At 42.9% G+C, this 20,355-nt stretch overlaps 2 protein-coding genes across 4 annotated transcripts in view; one reads left to right on the top strand and one right to left on the bottom strand.

Moving 5' to 3' along the window:
* MED12L (mediator complex subunit 12L) overlaps positions 1 to 20,355 on the top strand; it is a 328,770-nt gene that overhangs the window by 209,577 nt on the left and 98,838 nt on the right. The gene's annotated exons all lie outside the window — the stretch shown is intronic.
* On the bottom strand, positions 1,032 to 19,819 carry P2RY12 (purinergic receptor P2Y12). Of its 3 annotated transcripts, none has more exons than XR_012640966.1 (2): positions 19,583 to 19,819; positions 1,032 to 1,267 (listed from the first exon to the last, which is right to left on the bottom strand). XR_012640966.1 is itself a non-coding variant. In XM_074963769.1 (2 exons), the coding sequence occupies exon 2, from the start codon at positions 14,855 to 14,857 to the stop codon at positions 13,865 to 13,867; it is 993 nt and encodes a 330-aa protein (XP_074819870.1). In that variant the 5' UTR covers positions 14,858 to 14,880; positions 19,583 to 19,596; the 3' UTR covers positions 12,082 to 13,864. The 3 variants fall into 3 exon arrangements, 1 of the variants encoding a protein (XP_074819870.1); XM_074963769.1 differs by lacking the exon at positions 1,032 to 1,267 and adding an exon at positions 12,082 to 14,880 and having other exon boundaries at positions 19,583 to 19,596; XR_012640965.1 differs by lacking the exon at positions 1,032 to 1,267 and adding an exon at positions 16,469 to 17,548.

Genomic DNA, 20,355 nt, shown 5'->3' with positions numbered 1-20,355 from the left:
CATAAACTACAAAGGATACTACATTATTATGCAGGCGCTGGTTGACCATAGGAGTAGATTCAGGGACATCAATGGGAATGCCCTGGTAGGGTGCATGATGCCACAGTGCTCGGAGATTGGATTTTACCTTCATGGAGAAGCTGTGACATTGTTATAAATGGAGTCACTATCCCCACTGTTATTCTAGGGGACCCTATCCCCTGTTGACATGGCTTTGGAAGCCATACGCTGTTTTCAAATGACCTGGCAAAAGAAGGTTCAACTATATATATTCAGTACCTGTAGAATGGTGATGGAATGTGCATTTAGCAGACTGAAATCCCATTGGCACTGCTTTCACAACCTCTGGATGCCAGTGTCATTAATGCAGTCAGCATTATTGTGGCTTACTGCACTCTGCCCAATGTCTGAGAGGAGACGGGGGAATCTTTTCACCAGGAATGGACTTGGGGCACTGCTGGATTGCTGAACCAGTATACACAGTCAGACAGTGCACCTGTCATGATTAGTGCATGCTTACTTTGCTTTCACTGTCCCATGCATGAGGGAAAATGAAATGGTATTTGAGGTTGCTCTGTGTATGAGTGTGGGCCAGCAGTGGGAAGATTTTTGTAAATGTGTTGGTATTGTGCATTATGAATTCTAGAGATGGGTTATGCGTTGTATCCATACTGGCAAGGTACTGCCATTTACAGTTTATGGAATACTGTGATGAGCTTATAAATTTTTATTACGAAAGTTTGAGATTGGGCATGGGATGACACTCATGAAAGTTTGTGCCACTTTTAGTATTACATTTAATAAAACTTGTGGTTGCAGCCTTGTGTGCAAATTCAACATTTTATTTTACATGAGTATTTACATGTCATAAGAACCAGAAATCCTCTGCAGGGCACAATAATGGAGAGGAGACTCAGGCTGTGGGTCAGGTGCAGGAGCTGAAGGTGGCACTTGAGCCTGCAGTCAGGTAGCCATGAGTGCAAGTAATTGCTTGAACAGCTCCTGCTGCTGTGCTCTGTCTTCCTCCCTCAGCTTGCAGTCATGTTCCATGAATCTGTCTGCCAGTTCTCCTCATGCTGGGCAGCCTCTGTGTGTCTCTCCACCCTGCATGCATCCTTATGCTTTTGGTAATCCACGTGGTCCTTCTGTACCTGCTAATTAATTTTATGTAGCAGGTCTCCTACCAGCTCATCTCACACTCTTTTTCTTACCACACAGTAGATTAGTCTGCACCCACAGGCTCCTGATACCATGTGTTTGGAAGGGCCTTGAAAATAGAGAGAGAGAGAGAAAATTATTATTTGAGCACGATGATAAATACATTTCACACTTTATGAAAGGGGCTGCTTTAATTCAAGATCAGAATTTATCAATGGGATGTATTCTGTTCTATTCACACCAAAAACACTATCATTTTGGATATCCTTTTGAGCAGCATTAAAAACTAGCAGACATCATGGTAAGAGACAAATTGAAAATTCAATTCAAATTATTTCTATATCCTCTTCGGGGTGGGCGGGGGAAGTGTGTTTGGGGCACACTTATGAGAGGTCTAGTTACTAGCGATGATTGTTCGGTCCAGTCAGGCAGGGTAGGCTCTGGAGAACACTGACCTTCTGGAGGTCCCCGAGTGGAAGTACGAACTCCTGTTTGGGGCCAGCCATCTATGTATGGTAAGGAGCTGTTTAGGCATCTGGAGACCCAACAGCATGTCATGGAATGGAGGGGGCTTGAGAGTTAGAGGCAGCCCAAATAAGAATGCCCTGTCCCAGAACATAAGACTGTCTGGAGTTCCTACTCTGTGAGAAGTTCACTTTCATCACCAACCAGTAATGGGTGAAAGTTTCTACTGATTTAGCATGAAGACACAGTACAGCCTCCTTACGAGCACACTGTGTCCCTAGACAACCCCTGACTGACGGCCAGCCATTGGGATCCCTAATACAGTCAGCCAGCCACCCTTTGCTGTAACTTGGACTCAGACATTAAAGCAAGCGATGGATCAGATGCATAATGTGACTTGGTTTGCACTCATAAGAGCCAGGTTTTTAGGGACTCAGTTCATGGGCAGTCTAGGACAGTTTGGGTGCGGATTTATAAGGCATGTGGTATTATGTGGGAGGGGTATGTGAGGCTGTGAATTGTGGAGTCCAAACCCACACTTATAACAGTCAATGAGTAACTAGTAAAAATTTCATGGGTAACTGCTTGTTTAACATTTTTCCTCTTTTCGCCGTGTGCATTTTGAAACTATGTGGCGTCGGGGGTGGGGAGCAGCGGGAGGCAGAAGGTCAATAGAGAAGTGGTGTGGTTTCTGCCCTGAATAGAAAATCACAAAAATCCCAGTTTATATTAATAACTTCATAGGCCCATGAGCTGGTATCCTTGACTCCGTGGTAGTCTGTCTTCAGCCACATGATTCACTCTCTGTATTCTTCTGCTGTCCAGTCGATCTCTAATGCTGCCAGTCGTGCCAATATAATTTTATAGACATGATCATTCCTTGTGCTCTTGGTGAAGTCAAGTGTATTGCTTGCTTGATAACTGAGGTTAAATAGAAGCCAGCTATGTTCCTTTGGTCAACTAGCTGTGTGCTTTTGATGTCAGACTCCATCTTGCTGCTGGGCATAGCTAATGCACATTAGTGTTGACCGACTGTGTTGTTTCCAGTTGAGCAGTCCGCATGAAATGAAGGGTCAAATGCCAAGAGGTTGCATTTGAATCAGGAGGTTGCTTCGGGTTCTGGGGCAGTGAGTGCCAAGTTTTGGATGTGAAGGGCTGGGAAGCTGGGGCTGGGAAGCTGGGGATTGTGGGATAGCATTGTCAGACTCTCCAGACCCAAGTCTGGTGATCTGGACTTGAGCGGCGTCCACACTGCAAAATGTCTGGGCTCTGTCCCGGGTCACAGCACCACTCTGACGGCAGGCTTGAGTCCAGAAGGGTTCCTGGGCCTAGTCAGACTAATTTCTGTGTGAATGGAAAGGGGGTCTTTGGCTTAAATCTGAGTCAAAGTCCAGATTTAGTGTGTTATGTAGACTGTGCAGATGTACCCCTGTATACGACAAAGGATTGCTGTGCAGTAGCTTCTCTGACAGAAGTTTGGAGCAAAGATTTTGGAGAGTGTGGTCAGTGGGTCCATCAACCAACATCCCCACTTCCCTTTTTCTTGTCTCTCTCCTTCCCCTTTCCCACCTGATGTTTAGGAAAGCTAGTACTGTATGCATTCTTGTCTTCCCTTCTGTTAGAGAGAAGCACTTATTGGATCAAGCTGCTGAAAACAGCAATATAGCCAAACATGCTGGCCCTCCTCTATATGCAAAGCCTCTGACAATCAGTGTGGTGTTTGAAGTTATTACCTTTGTTCTGTCCTCCCTTCTCTCAGTATGTGGAATGTTTTCCAACATAATAATCGGACTCTCACTACAACATTAGTATTAGTTTTTGTGTGTGAATTCCTGTATATTTCAACACAGTGCTAAAAGGTCTTTAAGTGAAACGTTTCCTGATTGTTACGTTGCCCATGACTATCAGGGGTTCCCATAACTATTTCACCAGTAATAGGAAATCCTGTCTTAAGTAAGCACAAAGAACCACAGATTTGCTCAACTACAAAATCATGAGAGTTGCACGGTCATGTGTGTGAACTCTATTCGATAACTGCGTGGCATGGGAAATTGTCTCCAGAGAGTGAAGGGAACCAGAGGCAAGAATAACCTTTTTAACATTGCAGTGAAGGACTGGGCATTAAAGTCTGCTGAATAATCACTCCAACTAGAGTTTACTTATCGTGAGTTGGCTTTATTTTTAAATGTAGGCCATAAGCAGCCTTCAATCATGCTGTGAAATCATACTTTCTTCACTGAGATATTTTTGCTGATACTGCACGAGTGAGCCTAAACTTGACCATTGATATGCATCGGTATGGACGCTGCTGCTCATTCAGATCTTTCAAAGGCTGACTCAGCCCCTCTCAGCACTCCTACTTCTTAGCTAGATAACTACTTCCCCAGGACAGTGCCATGTGAGACCCAGTTAATCAATTTGTTGTCACTAATGTGGGCAACCTCTATTTGAAGTTATTGTAATGTCCGTTGTGATGCATGCATTTCTTTTTAATAATCCTATTCTGCTTCCATGGAAGCCAATGTCAAAATTCCCATTGAACTTGATAGTAAACTGCCCTTTAAGAGCATTGACTCCACAGCTTCTGTGGTGAAGTCACTGTTTAAACCTCCTGACTTCGTAAGTGTAAATACTGTGGAGCCATGTGCTGTGTGCGTCAGAGAAAAGTGTAGTTTTAAAGATCTGTCATTCACGTATGAAGTCCATTGTGCTAATAGATTCTTTACAGACTTATTGATCTCCCAAATCTTCCACAGTGGAAATGACTTGTTGTTAGCTACTGTTATTTCCCTGAGGGCAATATGGAACTTAGCAGCCTGCAGAGATGCCACCTTCTGTGCTTATCATCCTGGGTCTGCATGGTACTCCATTTTTATTTGCATGGTCCTTGTGGTTTGTGGCTGGATCACAATTCTGAATACATGGTGTTTTCTATTTAACCCTCTCTGTGCTGCTTTTAGAAATTTCTGGATACTCTGCTTCGAAGTGCTTTCTCACAGCTGATGTACAGTAGCTAGGCACAGTGTTCCTCTGAGAAACTGTGAGTGCTACTTGGAGTGATTGTTCACACAGATACCATTCTTGGTGCCGAGGTGCCAAATGCTAAAACGATTGTGTTCTTTTGGGCAGCAGTGTCTGTTGGGATCATGCCTGTGCCCTAAGTGCCCCTCTCCCCACCCAAGGTCATAAAGGGCAGAGTGGGCCAAACCACCCCTCAGTTCCTTCTTACCACCCAAGGCAGAGAGAGATCGATCCCTTGCAGTATCTGCTTACTCTGCACACTGAATGATGTATTAGCACAGTCAGTGATAGTGTAGTTTTCTTTTTAGGTCGATTGGTTAAATAAGTACAGTGTATATAGACTAGAAAGTTGAGTTATTATAGGACCACCCCAGAGTAAGGGCAGAAATGAAATCACCAGGAATTTAGATCTGTCCCTCATGTGGTGCTTCAGTGCCCATCAGCCACGGGTGCACTTTGTGCCTGCTGTGTCTTGGAGATGTCCCACTGTCATGCTCTGTTAGTTGCACTTTTCCCAAGTTTACCAGAGAATGAGGGAGGCAAACCTGAAACCTATTCTGGTTAAAGAAGTTGATGCAGGCATTCTCTTAGTAAGTGCCCTGTTGAACCTGGTAACACTTTGAAGTTCTGGGCCACATCCACTCATAGGCACCATTCGTCCACTCCTACGTCGGCACTGACATTTGAGAGGGGCAGATAGAAGCAATGTTGTAAGGATGAGCACACATGCAGATTTCCTCTCTGTCACCTAGCAAGAGACTGAAGGGTCATTAGCTGCATGACTCATCTCGGGCTCCTACTTCCAAGGACCAATATGCTGGGAGAGCCCATTTTGGTACCCTGGCATTGACTTTCAAGGCAGCGCATACAGTAACTTCTAAATCAGCAGACCATGCTACCCTCAGTACTAACCCCATGGCACCAAGCCCTGCATTGAGTCCTTCTGTTATTGTAGCAGTACCTTCCGCCTCAGTACCGATTACCTCTGCAATACCTGCTGTCTCAGTACTGACTGTCTCAGTATTGAAACTTTACACAGTGTCCTGTGACTTATCAATGGGCCTGGTACAGGAGTCCCCTCTGAATGAAAAACTTAGAGGTGACTACAAAACCCCCAGCCCTCCCTATATAAAGACAGGGTACGCCTGGCAGGACTGCCTTCCCTCCTCAAGGAGGATCACCGCAACAGCTGACCAACTCAATTCCAATAATTCTAAAGCTCTTTGTCTCACTGGATTTCATAGTCTACAGGCAGAAATCCACACTGACTCCAACTCAGAGCGCAGAGTTCACGGTAGCACTGTTTTACGCCGAGATGGTGAGACTTGCCTCCCACAAGAGAGATTTCAAACATCAATCAATTTCAAGCCCACCCAAGAATCAGTGAGAATATGTCTGGCTTCTAGAACACAGAGCCTCATGGACTTCTGTCACACAGCATGCCAGACTTCACTTTCACTCCATGCAAGGGTAGTTGAAATCAGTCTATCCGCCCAGCAGACACTGCATGGACGTGATCGTCATACTCCTACAAAAAGTCCTCACCATGGTAAAATAGTGGAAAGATCCTCTTCAGATGTGCAATGGAATATTCTTCTCTGCACCTCTGCCTAGCAAGACTCTACCTGTCTAGGTTTTTACAGTTTATTTTGCAAAACAGTCCAATAGAAATCATTTAGAGAATTGTGAAAAGATACCAGTTAAAGGCTAGATTGTGACTGGTCTAATACACCTCTGTAGGGATGTAAGGAATGGTGCAAGGTGTGCCCTTTTCTTCCCTGTGCCTGCTACCTGCATTGTTGGTAGCAGTGTAGGAGGGAGAACAGCTTCCGTGGCGTTGCTATTACCCATCCTGTGCAGGTGGGTGGGGAGTAGGCAGAGTGTTGGGTTTTCCCATTCAGTGCACCAGCCAGTGGACCAGAAGAACTAATCAGTTCTCGTGTCATAGATTGCTTCCCTCGCACCCCACCCTGTCCCATCTCACCAGCTTTTAATTACTCTGGTCTTACCCTTCCCTGCTTTTAATTACTCTGGTCTTCGTATTGCCTGTTTTACAATGTACATTTTACCTGTGCTTGCCTTGAGTGCCTGTAGCTTCAGGGAGGACGTTTAAAACTGTGTGTATGCATGAGTGTGCACCAATGGTTCCTCTAATTTTTTCCATCCGTGTGCGTAATACATTTTGTTATGTGTAATGAAGTAATGTGCGCCACCAGTGGAAACAAAAAAGCTAGATATAATATATATTTTTAAAAAGTTACCATAGGGATAATTACTCCAGCCAGGACATTTTAGGCATTTTAGAACTCACACTTAAATTTAATTCTTTGAGTAGAAAGCGAGAAATAAAAATTGCAAAGTGCATAGACCAGTCAAAAAACTAAATAACACACTTTGAAAGAATACCAAAAAGTAACAACAATAATAATACAAGTATGTGTTGGGAGGTCAGTATGAAAGACTGTGTGCGACAGTGTGTGTGACACAGAGACTGTGGGCATGTCTACACTGGCAGAGTTACAGCGCCACTCAGAGCGCTGAAGGAAAACCGCTGTTGTGTGTTCACACTGTTAGCTGCTTGCACAATAGCGTGTTCACACTTGCGGCACTTGCAGTGGTATTCGGAGTGTTGCACTCTGGGCTATCCCACAGAGCACCTCTTTCTCTTCTGCCATTAAGAGTTGTGGGAAGGCGGAGGGGGTTGTGGGGCATCCTGGGTCCTGTCCCAGTGTCCCGTGATGCATTGCTTCTTATCCCAGCAATCCCTGTGCTTCTGTCCACATTTGGCGCCATCTTTCAATGGTTTGTGTATTGTGCACCCTGCCTTTCTGGGGGTTTCAGGAATGGATCCCTACTATTAACTAGTATGCTGCTTCCTCTGACCAACACGTCATGAGTGGCAGTGGAGTTATTCCTTAAACTAAAAAGGTAAGAGAAGTGCGACATTGATCTCGCCACACGTAGTGACTATGACATGAGATTGCTTGTGGCATTCCCGGAGGTGCTGACCACAGTGGAATGCTGCTTTTGGGCTCGGGAAACAAGCACTGAGTGGTGGGATCGAATCGTGATGCACGTCTGGGATGACAAGCAGTGGCTGCAGAACTTTTGCATGAGGAAAGCCACATTGATTGGACTGTGTGATGAGCTCGCCCCAGCCCTGCGGCGCAAGGACATGACAATGAGAGCTGCCCTGCTGTTGGAGAAGTGCATGGCAATTGCACTGTGGAAGCTGGCTACTCCAGACTGCTACCGATTGGTCTCTAACCAGTTCGGACTGGGAAAGTCGACCATTGGAGTCGTGTTGATGGAAGTGTGCAGGGTCATTAGTTGCATCCTGCTCTGAAAGACCATGACTCTGGGCAACATGCGTGACATTGTGGATGGCTTTGCACAAATGGGCTTTCCCTAACTGCAGCAGGGCAATAAATGACACGCATATTCCAATTCTGGCACCAGATCACCTAGCCACAGAGTACATTAATCGCAAGGGGTATTTCTCAATGGTTCTCCAGGTGCTTGTGGATCACCATGGGTGTGTCACAGACATTACCATAGGCTGGTCTGGAAAGGTGCATGACACACGCATCTTTCGGAACACTGGCCTGTTCAAGAAGCTGCAAGCCGGGACTTTCTTCCCGGACCAGAAGATCACCGTAGGGGAAGTTGAAATGTCCACTGTGATCCTGGGAGACCTCACCTACCCCTTAATGCTATGGGTTATGAAACCATACACTGGGCAGCTTGACAGCAGCAAGGAGCGGTAGAACAACAGGCTGAGCAACTGCAGACTGACTGTTGAGTGTGCTTTGACCATTTAAAAGCCCACTGGCGCTGTCTCTATGGGAAGCTGGACCTGGCAGATGACAATATTCCTAGGCTTATAGCCATGTGCTGTACACTCCATAGTATTTGTGAAAGGAAGGGTGAAAGCTTCACCCAGGGCTGGACTGCAGAGGCTCAGAGCCTGGAGGCTGAGTTTGAACAGCCAGAGACCAGGGCTATTAGAGGGGTGCAGCATGGGGCCATAAGGATCAGGGAATCCTTGAGGCAGTAATTTGAAGCTGAAAGCCACTGATATTTGTTGCAATGCTCGGGAGTGCAGTGCTTGTAATGCTAGGAGGTGATTGGTGCAGATGATGCAATATGTGGGTTTAACATAATTGTATGTTGCTTTGCAGTCCTCATTCTGCTTTCAATTAATAGAATAAAGATTGCTTTCAAACCAACACAATTCTTTTATTAAAAGACAACAACCGGAGGAGAGAGTCAAACAAAAAAAGCATCAGCAGTGAGGGGAAGGTCCCAGGAGGAGGAAGGGTCCTGGGATGGCTAAAGATTTGTGTATGTCCAGGGACCATATCCAACCTTCTCCTTTGGAGTACAGTGCAGCGGGTACTGTGCTTCAGCAGGGCCAAACTGCAGAGGGACGGGTGTTGAGTGCAGTGGGTACTGGGAGTCCGCAGGGCTGGACTGTAAGGGGGGAGGAGTGGAATGCTGCGGGTATACACTGGAGCCAGGAGATTGATAAGAGTGTGTTGGCAGTGTCTGGGGGGCGCATGGGAAAGAGTTTTATGACAGCGGCTGCAGGGGAGGGCGGGCGTGGAGCTGCTCAGTTTGAAGAGCTAGTATCGCCTGGAGCATGTCTGCGTGGTGCTCCATAAACTTGAAGAGCCGCTCTGTGGCTTCATTCTGGCGTACTGCGTTCTCCTTTCGGTCCCTCTTCTTGTTGCCCCGCCGCTTGGGGGGAAGGACAAAATGCAGAAAGTTCTCCTTAGTTCTTGGCTGCTTCCTAATTCTGCTCAACCGGCGATAACAAAGAGGGAGGCTGGGCTCCCAAGGTAATCTCTGTGAAGTTTAAATGCAGCATTTTACAGAAACAGTGTTGTCTGCAACATAGAGAACACTGATTCAGTGATTTAAAACACAGCCAGTACTCTTATACCTGTCACTAACTGGCTGACCCCGGGCAAGCACGCATGAGCCACAAGACCCCCAAAATGGCAAGTAGCTGCAGGGGCAGGGTAAATCACTCTTCCTGGACCCTACTGTACACTGGGCATGTGGCTCTTTGGAAGAGCCAGCACTGTAGAGGGGGCCTGATAATCATTCCTGTCCCCACACTTTCCACAGGATGTGATCATAGAATCATCGAATATCAGGGTTGGAAGGGACCTCAGGAGGTCATCTAGTACAACCCCCTGCTCAAAGCAGGACCAATCCCCAATTTTTGCCCCAGATCCCTAAATGGTCCCCTCAAGAATTGAACTCACAACCCTGGGTTTAGCAGGCCAATGCTCGAACCACTGAGTTATCCCTCCCCCATTAGGGATGATACCTCGCTGCTGGGGGTGAGCAGGGAATCAAGGGACGATTTTCTCCAAGGCTGTGCCTTCATCCCTGGCCCTTATGCGGCTCACCTGTGTGCAGCAATGGTCTCCCCTCACCCTCCCGTGATAGCACAGTGATGCGGGAAAGTTACCGTTAACGGGGCAAGAAACAAAGCAACTCTGCTGAAGAACCTGCAGCAGTGAATTGCCCAGTATCTGCATGAGAGTTTCCTGGAGATCTGAGGGAGATTCCTGTGACATGAGGGAGTCAATCAACAGCCTGTTCCACCGCTCAGGCTTGTCTCCCACCGCATGCCTAGTCTGTGTTCTGCAACCCTCCTGCCCGCAACAACTCATTTCAGCGATTCCCAAAATCAGATTCACTTTCCGGGGCCTCCTCTCCTGTTTGCGCTTCGCCAACCTCTGACAGCTGCGACTGGCTAGCCTCCTCTGGGGTAAAAAGAGCTCCTGGTTGCATGCATCTCTGACCTCATAGTCATCCTCTGCCTCTGGGTCCCCCTACCCTTCCAGTCTTCATCCAAGATTTTCTCCTCTTGGCTCGGTCCAGTTTCGACTGGCATGTAAGCCACCGAAGTATCCACAGGGCCCTTTGTAGTGGAGGTGAGGTCGCCACTGAGTATCACGTCCAGCTCTTTGTAGAATTGGCAACTCATGGGCACAGCTTCTCACCCCTTGTGGTAGGTGTTCCACAGCTTCTTCACTTGGACCCTGCACTGCAGTGTGTCCCGGTCATGGCCCCTTTCTGTCATACATTGTGAAATCTGTTCATAGGTATCATAATTCCTATGGGTGGAGCACAGCTGGGTCTGGACAGCCTCCTCTCCCCAAATGCTGATGAGGTCCACCAGCTCGGCATTGCTCCAAGCGGGGGATCGCCTGGTGCATGGAGCAGGCATGGCCATCTGGAAAGATGCACTGAGACCACTGTACGCACCACCGAGCAAACAGGAAGGGGACGTTCAAAATTCCAAAGGAATTTACGGGGTAGGGATGAGCGTTGGTCACCTGAGGGCAGGGCAGTAGAGTTCAAACCGATGACCAGAGAGAGAGGGAAACAGGCATTGTGGGACACCTCCTGGAGGCCAGTCGCAGCGCTGCAATTGACCAGGGTGTCTACGCTGGCACCACAATGCTGTAGTCCTGGCGCAGAAAGTGCTATTCCTCTCGTTGGGGTGGCTTTTTTACAGTGCTACAAGTGCGCAGTTTCTGCGCACTAAGTGGCTTGACAGTGTGTACCCCTCGGGAGTGACAGTGTTCAAAGGTGCTTTACTGCGCAGAAACTTGCCAGCGTAGACAGGGCCTGTGTGTGCGCTGGTTGCTGGGGAAATTTCTGAGAGATGTCATGTGCTGTCTCTTTAAGGCATGCACTGAAAGCTGTCCTGCTCCTGAGCCATGTGTCCCCTCCCTGGCTCTGGGGGGATGGGGTACATTGGCAGGTGGGAGGGGGAGAGACTCTGTGTGTGTGTGTGTGTGTGTGTGCGTGCGTGCAGGCTGCTGGGGAAGACTGAGAGACCGCACTCTGTCTCTTCAAGGCACTCACTGCCCGGAAGGCTCGTTCAGAGCTGTTGCAAATCCTGAGCCCTGTCCCCCTCCCTTGCTCTGTGGAGATGGGGTACAGGGGCAGGGAATGGGGGACAACCTGATTTCAGCACCTCCTCCCCCCTGCTCTGCACAGCCAGCGGGAGGATCCCTGGAGCAACTGCAGGAGCAATGTGGCTGCAAAGCAGGGAGGGGGAGGGGCAGCTGAACACACACTGCCAGATGTGTGCGGCTCTGCTAATCAAGTGCGCGGCACTTGAATCACTCCTCGGCCGCTGTGCAACCATGCAGCTTAGAGGGAACACAGGTGTGCACACAAAAATGGAAGTAAATGTTGTTTAACAGATCATTGAGAAATCTGGAGTTTCAGAAAGTAACTTGAACTGCCAGATCCATCTAAGAATAGTAAACTAAAGTAAATGACATATCCCCCTCTCCAAAGAGCTACCCATATTTTCTTCTGAATTTCATTGTACAACTAGAGGGAGGAGAAATTAAGACATCACTTAAATTATTAGTAACTACACTTTATAATTAGGCTTGGCAGAATTCAGTTTTTATTGCAATTTCAGCACATAATATTGATTATTTTTAAGTATCTTTTCTGATATTTATCTATTTAAATTTTCACAGTTACAGGAAATTGGGGGTCATCAGACAATGTAATGACAGTAGACACTGAGATTCAAAAAGTTAGCTGTATAACTATTAGAACAAAAATGGTCAACATCACATGTCAAAATATACAGTGCAAATATCTTTTAAATCAACAAATCATACCAGTTTTTACTATTCATTTGCTAGTGCATTTGTAACATGCCTAATTCAAAAACCTAAATCACTGGATTTTGTCCTTAAAATCTTACTTTGCCTGTGTGCACATTTTGGTTATTATCAATGAAAATATTTTTCATCATTTTGTATGTTTATGGTGAAATTGACGTTGACTCATAAAAATCTAATCCTTCCAGGCGTATGTATAATTACAGTTGGTATGATTTATTGGATCAACAGAATAAACCATAAAACATGTATTACAAGTTCAGTACTAAAATTTATATACAAGTGAAGAACATTTTAACAAGTTATATAGTATTTGGCCTCCATCCTACAAACAGTTACTCCTGTGTGTGCTTGCAGTGGCGATAGAAAGTATACAGAAGGCAATATCTGTTTGTAGGATCAGAGCCTTACATGTTAGTGAAAGATTTTTCAGACTCAGGGTCTGGTTAGTAGTTGTATCAGCAGTAAGTCTGCTAGTGGTTGTTCATGGCAACCTAGGGCCATCTGCAGTCAGAATTATGTACACAATTGTTACTGAAAATTGCATTCCTGATTTCCCAAACTAAAAATGCATCATAGCTGTAACTAAAAAGCATAGCTAGAAATCTAGTATAATGAAAACAAAAGCTGATGTTAACTCTCATAATTGGTTTAACCCTTTCATTGCTTCTATCCCATGAAACCCAGGGATTTTTATTGGTGTAAAATTAGTTTTACTGAAAATGGTCATTTATATATTGCTCACTGTAAAACTGTGGTTCTTTGATTGGTCTTTCAGTGTGTGTTCTGGGGTACTCAAAGGTTTAACTTCAGTCTAAATAGATTTGCTTAATATACATTATTTCTGGATACAGTTATTAATAAAGTGGTCAGCAACTTTAAAAATGCAAATGTATGATGCCAGAAGTGTAATGTTCATTCTGCTAATTCAACAAACATAAATAGCTTTCCCCCCCGCTATGTTTAGTTGTTTGGCATTCGGATGCAAGGTGATAGCTTTCTTTTTCAAAAATATGTCTGGCTTATTGGTATTTTCTTTAGTTGCATTTTTCAGATTTTAATTGGTATGGGTGAAATCCTGGCTCCCACTTGAAGTCAGCGTGCTTTGTCACCAACTTCAAGAGAGCTAGGATTTCACCATTTCTCTGCTGAGCCCTCACAGTTTATAAATTCATCTATAGTATTCTATGACTAAAAAGCTGTTTTTCCCCCCTTTATAATTGTTTTAATAAGCATTCAGGCCTGGATCCAACATGTGCTTAAAACTCAAGCACAAGAGTATTCCCACTGACTTTCGTGAGACTGCTTGTATGTAACTAAGCATACACTTAACCACTTTGCTGCATTGGGGCTATAACCAGTAGTTCCTCTGTTCCAGTGTGCGTGTGCGCTTCTGTCATAGAACCTAGATTCAAACAACACAGATTCAGTTCCCAGAGAAGTAAGTGGGAGTTAGCCATTGATTTTATTGGAGTAAGACCTGGGTATTTATTATTAATAAGCATGTAAATACCTATATTATTTGCTATTTACCCAATGTTGTAGCCTTACATTGGCGTCTCATCACTACCAGCTCCATTGTTCTGCTCCTTGGTGCGTTTGTGCAACATGTTTATCAAGGATTTTCTAAAGGACTTACAAAGGAAAAAATATATGAATGGATCTAGGCACGCATTTAAAGATGTCAACCAGAGGGTGCTCTCTTTTATATAGAACAATATGTTCTGAGCAGAGCATTGAAAAACATCTCTTGTTTGGCTCAAGGTGTAGGGAATTCTAGTAAAATGGAATGGCACAAAACAAATAAAGAACACTGCAATAATGATAAATACCTTAATATTTACAGGTTTTCTGGATACCTTCCCTGTGCATCTTGTTCTTTTATATGATTTATACAGTTCTTTTGTTATGAGTATGTAACATACAACTATGATGACCAAATTAACCCAGAAGATAAACTGGCAAATGTAGTTCACAATTTCATGCCATACTAACCCAAACTCTGATTTCAAGTGAGCACATTTCTTCACTGTTTTACGTGTGGGTTTTTTGTTTGTCAGAATCATGTTAGGTAGTGAGAGAATAAACATTAATATCCATATTACCATGGACAGAATCTTAGCACCTAACAGGCTGCTAGTGCTTGATGTTTTAAATGGTCTGGCAGCTTTCTGATAGCGATCAATAGTTATTAGACCCAGAAACAAAATACTAATGTACATGGTGAAGTAAAATATGACCTGTGTGACCTGGCATACAAATCCCCTCAGTGCCCAAGGCACCATTTTTGCGTCACTGAGAATTTTGAATGGAAAGGTCAGGATCATGAGGATGTCAGAAATGACTGTGTTCTTAAGGAAGACGATGAAATTAGATTTACTGGAGATTTGAAAAAACACCCGCATCGCCAGGCCATTCATGACAATGCCCACGAGAAAGAGAACAGTGTAGAGCAAGGGAAAGAGAACTTGACTGATTTTGTTATCACTGTTGCAGTTGCTTTCATTTCCAGGATAGCTGAAGTTGTATTTGGCATTCATTTGTACTTTGATATCTTTTCCCCCTGTTAAAACAAAGGATGCAGGGTTATCATTTATCAGGCAGAGAACTGCAGCATTCATTTTATTCAGGGTGGATAAACATCACTGATATAATTTTTAATTGGATTTTTAAATTAAAATACAGGTTTATTTTTTTAAAATTTAATCTATTTACATTAATTTTGAAATTGACAACTTATGTTAAGGCATAAACCTATTACAATTAAACTCATTTAAAACGTTTAAAAATTATATTAAGCAGAACATATTTGCTGCCACATTTGATAGCAAGTCAAATCACAGAACTAGTGGAAGTCACTGGCTAAGCACCTGTACCCTGAGTTTGTTGAAGTGCTAACCTAGCTTTTGACAATAGTAGCATGTTCTGCAGGTTCAGAAAGGATATCTTTTTCATTTCAGTTTATTCAGCTAGTTCAGTTCAAAGACTAATTCATTCAAAGTTAAGAAGCCTCTTGGGAGTTGAAAAAGCAGGAAAGCTTGTTTTCTTATTCCAATCTATTAATAAAAGCAAAGTGTAAAAGGATCAAATCTATTAGCTCTAAAATCTTGGAAGAAACAATCAGTCCAATTCAGTAACTATAGATAATACGTCCTTTATTTAATAAAGCAGTTAGTTTTAAATGCAGAACATGTTTTGATAAAGAAAAAAGTTATGTATCCAGCATGTTTAAGGTTGTTTCATTTAATTAAAAAAAATGCTCCTTTTGAATTTCCATCCAAATAGAGACTGACACAAATCACAAAAAATTAATCTAGTAAATAAGAAATGCATCATCCACCATTTTCTAACATAAAAATGTAAAAATTAATCTGAATAAATGTAAGTTAACTGTATAATTATTTAAATGTGTAAAGATATATAGACCCTTTTGATTAGCAAAAAGAAGCACCAAATTTAGTATAAAGGTTATATTTAGTTGAAAATCAACATATTTTAATGGTTACCAACTCATGAGAATCAACCTTTCTTTAGGAAAATAACTAAAAAGTACAAATGCAAAATATGATTAAAATCAATTATTTTAATCAAGGTTTTGTGCTTGCTGATTTAAATCATAATTAAAACTAGTGATTTAAATCAATCTACCTACATTGTATTCTGGTTATTCTATGTATATGAATGTTGTTGGTTTTTATGCTAGCATAATGTCTTGGGTATTTATCACCACACCATGGATGACAGATCTGCAGATACAGCGTTAAATTCAGAGGCTGTTTTTCTAACAATAATTTAGAGTAATTTCAACCACGATCAGTTCAGACAGAGATAGGCACCCTTAGACCCAGTTAGACTCTCTTAGACATTGGTAAGTTGGAGAAGCTTGAGTTTCAAGAAGCAAGATGAAAGTAAAAAAAAAGTTTAAATTTAGATACGGTGAAGGCTAAGGAATTTAAGCCCTCTTACAACCTTGTTGCCTCTCCTCTCTTTTGACTCGCAGGGTCAAAGAGGTGATGTGCTAGGGGTGTGGGTAAATTACACACTGGTATCAGTAAATGGATGTTGAGTCTAAACTGGTCTGACACACAGACAGAGGGTTGGGAGTCAGAAGAAGGTATAAGACGCACCAAGAGTTTCCTCTCTGAATATGCCCCACAGATTATTCCTTTTGGAGATGCATGATCTTTCCAAGTGGTTTCCTAGTACTTATGTTCTGTGGGGAATTGCTACGCAGACTCTAACCAACTACTGTATCTCTGCAAATACCACCTTGTGGATGACCGCAATAATGCACTCCACACAGTTGTGGATTATAGGTCTTTGGCCACAACTGCTAACTCACAACAGCACAAATGATGAATTCAGGGGCAATACAGGGCTGTCATTTCATTTTTTGTCTGTATAGTGATCTCTCCAAACCGCAGTTTTCAAATGGGGGAAGGAAAATGTTCTTCTCTTTTTTTTTTTTTTTAATACAGGGATGGGATTGCTTATGTTAGTTGCTTTTGGCTACAAATTTAGTTATCAGTGATAAATGGATTAGCTGCTAAAAGGAAACCATATATAGTGCTCAGTAAATTATCTACTAACTTTTTTCCTCTCTCCTACCTGAGTCCTCCATCCTAGGACTTTTAGGCAGCTATGGACCTATCTCCTCACCTGATTATTTTTATTTCCCTTCCCGGTTGCCTGTTGTTGCCCCGGTCTCCCTCTATTGTTCTTTTCCCCCCACTGCTCCTCCCCCCACTGCTCCTGTGATGTCTTTCTTGCTGCTGCCCCCTCTTGCTGATCACCTCTCTCAGTGCTGTTTCTTGACCTCACTTTGTGCCTCTTCTAAAGGTCATTCTTCCCCTGTCTTCCTATGCTCTGACTTGTCTCTCTCCTTAGACATGCAGCAGCCACTAGAGGCTTTCCCTTCCGAGTGCGGCGGGAGGGAGGGAGGGAAGGAGGAAGAACTTTTGGATCATCTCTCCTGCTGGCTGCTGCCACTCATGGATGGGAGTGGGTGGGCGAGGATCTGCTCTGCCCCAGCTTTGTCACTGTAGACTGGCTTCAGATTCTACCTTACCCCATCAACTTCAGCAAGAAGGTAGAAGAGGATTCCAGCTGCGATCTGGGGGCAGGAGGCATCTCTAGAGCTGCTTCCTGTCTTCAGTACTCTATCCGGCCAACTCACTGGCTAATGTTCTGAGGCACCTTCGAACTCTCACGCCAACTGCTGAGCTGCAGTGCTTGTGGGGAGGAAAAATTGAAGGAAAAATGTTTTCCTGCTGCATGGTCCCCACAGTCAGGCAATCTCTTTAAAACCCCTCATAAGTACCTGCAGTCACCTATTATTGCTGTGGGCCTTAAATCTTTAGGCACCAGGAGGAGTGGTACCCCAAACTGCAAGTCCCCTAACAGTCCATTTTCTGAGGGAGCCATTGGGCCTATTTACCATGAATATTTAATTACCAAAACCATGTTATCCCATCATACCATCTCCTCCATAAACTTATCGAGTTTAATCTTAAAGCCAGATAGATCTTTTGCCCCCACTGCTTCCCTTGGAAGGCTATTCCAAAACTTCACTCCTCTGATGGTTAGAAACCTTTGTCTAATTTCTAGTCTAAATTTCCTGGTGGCCAGTTTATATCCATTAGTTCTTGTGTCCACATTGGTACTGAGCTTAAATAATTCCTCTCCCTCTCCGGTATTTATCCCTCTGATATATTTATAGAGAGCAATCATATCTCCCCTCAACCTTCTTTTAGTTAGGCTAAACAAGCCAAGCTCCTTGAGTCTCCTTTCATAAGACAAGTTTTCCATTCCTCGGATCATCCTATTAGCCCTTCTCTGTACCTGTTCCAGTTTGAATTCATCCTTCTTAAACATGGGAGACCAGAACTGCACACAGTATTCCAGGTGAGGTCTCACCAGTGCCTTCTATAACGGTACTAGAACCTCCTTATCCCTACTGGAAATACCTCTCCTGATGCATCCCAAGACCGCATTAGCTTTTTTTCATGGCCATATCACATTGGCAGCTCATAGTCATCCTATGATCAACCAATACTCCAAGGTCCTTTTCCTCCTCCGTTACTTCTAAATGTGAAAGCCATGCTGAGTGCACAACCAGTTCATTAGTTGCTGGACCTGACACCCAGCTGTTGATATTTAAGACCAAAAAGCCAAGTATGTTAAAGTGCTTTGAGATCCTGAAATGCAAAGTCCTACAAAAGTGTAAAGTAGTATTACTATTATTTACTACTTTTAATTGTACATTGCTTTCGTTAGTCTTTGTAAGGCGGCCCAAATAGTTTTGCTGTGCCAAAAGGGAAGAATGGCAAATAGGACGTAGGATGGGAAATGCTGCTATGAATCATTTCCTTAATAACAGCTAATAGCGTGTTATAAACAAAAAATGTTTATTTAAACAAACTTTAGTTTGAGATGTCAAAATATTTACCAACAGATCCTTTCAAATAACTGAATATGATGCAACTTTATTTTCAAAATTTCATATTGTCACAAACAGGAACATCTGTGATCTGTGACCATCAGAAAAAATTAGAACCTCACTAATTTGCTTGTTGATAAAGTGTGTACTTCATAATATGTGTACAAATGGCAGTCTCTCCCCACTTTTCTGCAAAGATTAAGCTGTGTTGGCAGTGTCCTGTAGCTTGGACTCATGTTAAGTCTTTGTTCAACCTTCACAATATTTAGTAATGTACTATGAACTGTTATCACTAAGAATTAAAGTGCACTTGTCAAATAAATTAACACAGTGCTGCTTTGTTTTGGTAGTTGGTTTACCTGTTGTTTACAAAAGTAAGAACATTGGATTTCGCAGCAATTAACACAAAAGTATGATCGAAATGGTCTGCTGTGTAATCCAAAGATGTTTAGAAAGAGGGATGAAAAACCATATAAGGAAGGTTACAAGAGCCAAGTTTTAACTGAGCAGTAAACTTCAAGCCCTTCAGTGATACAATTATAAACATTACTATACTTCAGTATTATCCCAGTAGGAGTGGGGGGTTTATAAATAACTTTAGATGCTCTGAGTTATCAGATGATATTTACATCTCTCTGATAGCTTCATTATTAAAAGGTGCTCACTTGTATTTCCATCAGTAAAAGATTGTATGACAGGAATTTATGAAACACCATGTATTTTAAAATGTAAATATATTTTTAGCTGCACATATCAATTGTAATTAAATGGCTATTACATAAGCTTGAGGGAGCAGAAAAGAATATGTTGAGAGAAAGAAAATTACCTTACAACTGTTGAAAAATGGTGAAATATTAGGTCTTTCCTGTGATGGGAAGTTAATATTGCTGGCAGATCATCATTTGCTGTTCCTTTTCCCCCTCTTGTTTTCTTTCCTTTTTTTAAGCTTGAGACTCAGAAGATAGCATTAGTTTAGTAGCTTACTTCAGTAAAAATCCTTCAGATGAACAGAGAGAGAGAGAGAGAAGGAAGCTGTACATCCCAGCTTTAGTACTTAGAAAGACGCTCTGCTCTCCAAGTTAAAACTTGTGTGTCTTAGCTGTGCAGACAGTTTCAAATTCCAGGCGACAGCCTTGATGCTTCTGCTTTTATTTCCTGTAAAAGAGGGAAAAGAGACTTGGTTAAAAAAAATAGACATTAGCCTTCTGCTTTCAATCCATTGAAATACTTTGTGAAAACTACAAATAATGTTTTTTAAAAGCTTTTATATAGTTGTTACTTTGTACAACTCCTGAGAAGTTCAGACTAATATGATCAATATCTTTCTAACTTGTGGTAATATATCTATTATTACGGAAGATGTTCCAGATTGTATTTTTTTTCTTTGAAAACATTTAATTGTGTTTAAACAGAAGGTGAAGTGGTGATTTATTACTGTTGAGCAGAAAATTATATTACTGTACAATTTATTGGTCTTTTATGTAGATTTCAAAATATTTCATATCATTTTCCCAGTTCTGTTTCTGCTTACTTAATAATTTACATTTTGAAACTTTAAGAATGAACAAAATGTAATTTTCCCTCAGTTAAAAATTGATT

This window comes from Natator depressus, chromosome 9 (genome assembly GCF_965152275.1).
Source record: "Natator depressus isolate rNatDep1 chromosome 9, rNatDep2.hap1, whole genome shotgun sequence".
In the NCBI taxonomy this organism is placed as follows: domain Eukaryota; kingdom Metazoa; phylum Chordata; order Testudines; family Cheloniidae; genus Natator; species Natator depressus.
This window is presented reverse-complemented; position numbering and strand designations above follow the sequence as displayed.

Coding starts and splice junctions, on each gene's coding strand:
- P2RY12 (XM_074963769.1), bottom strand. CDS start 14,857: ATGAATGCCAAATACAACTTCAGCTATCCTGGAAATGAAAGCAACTGC.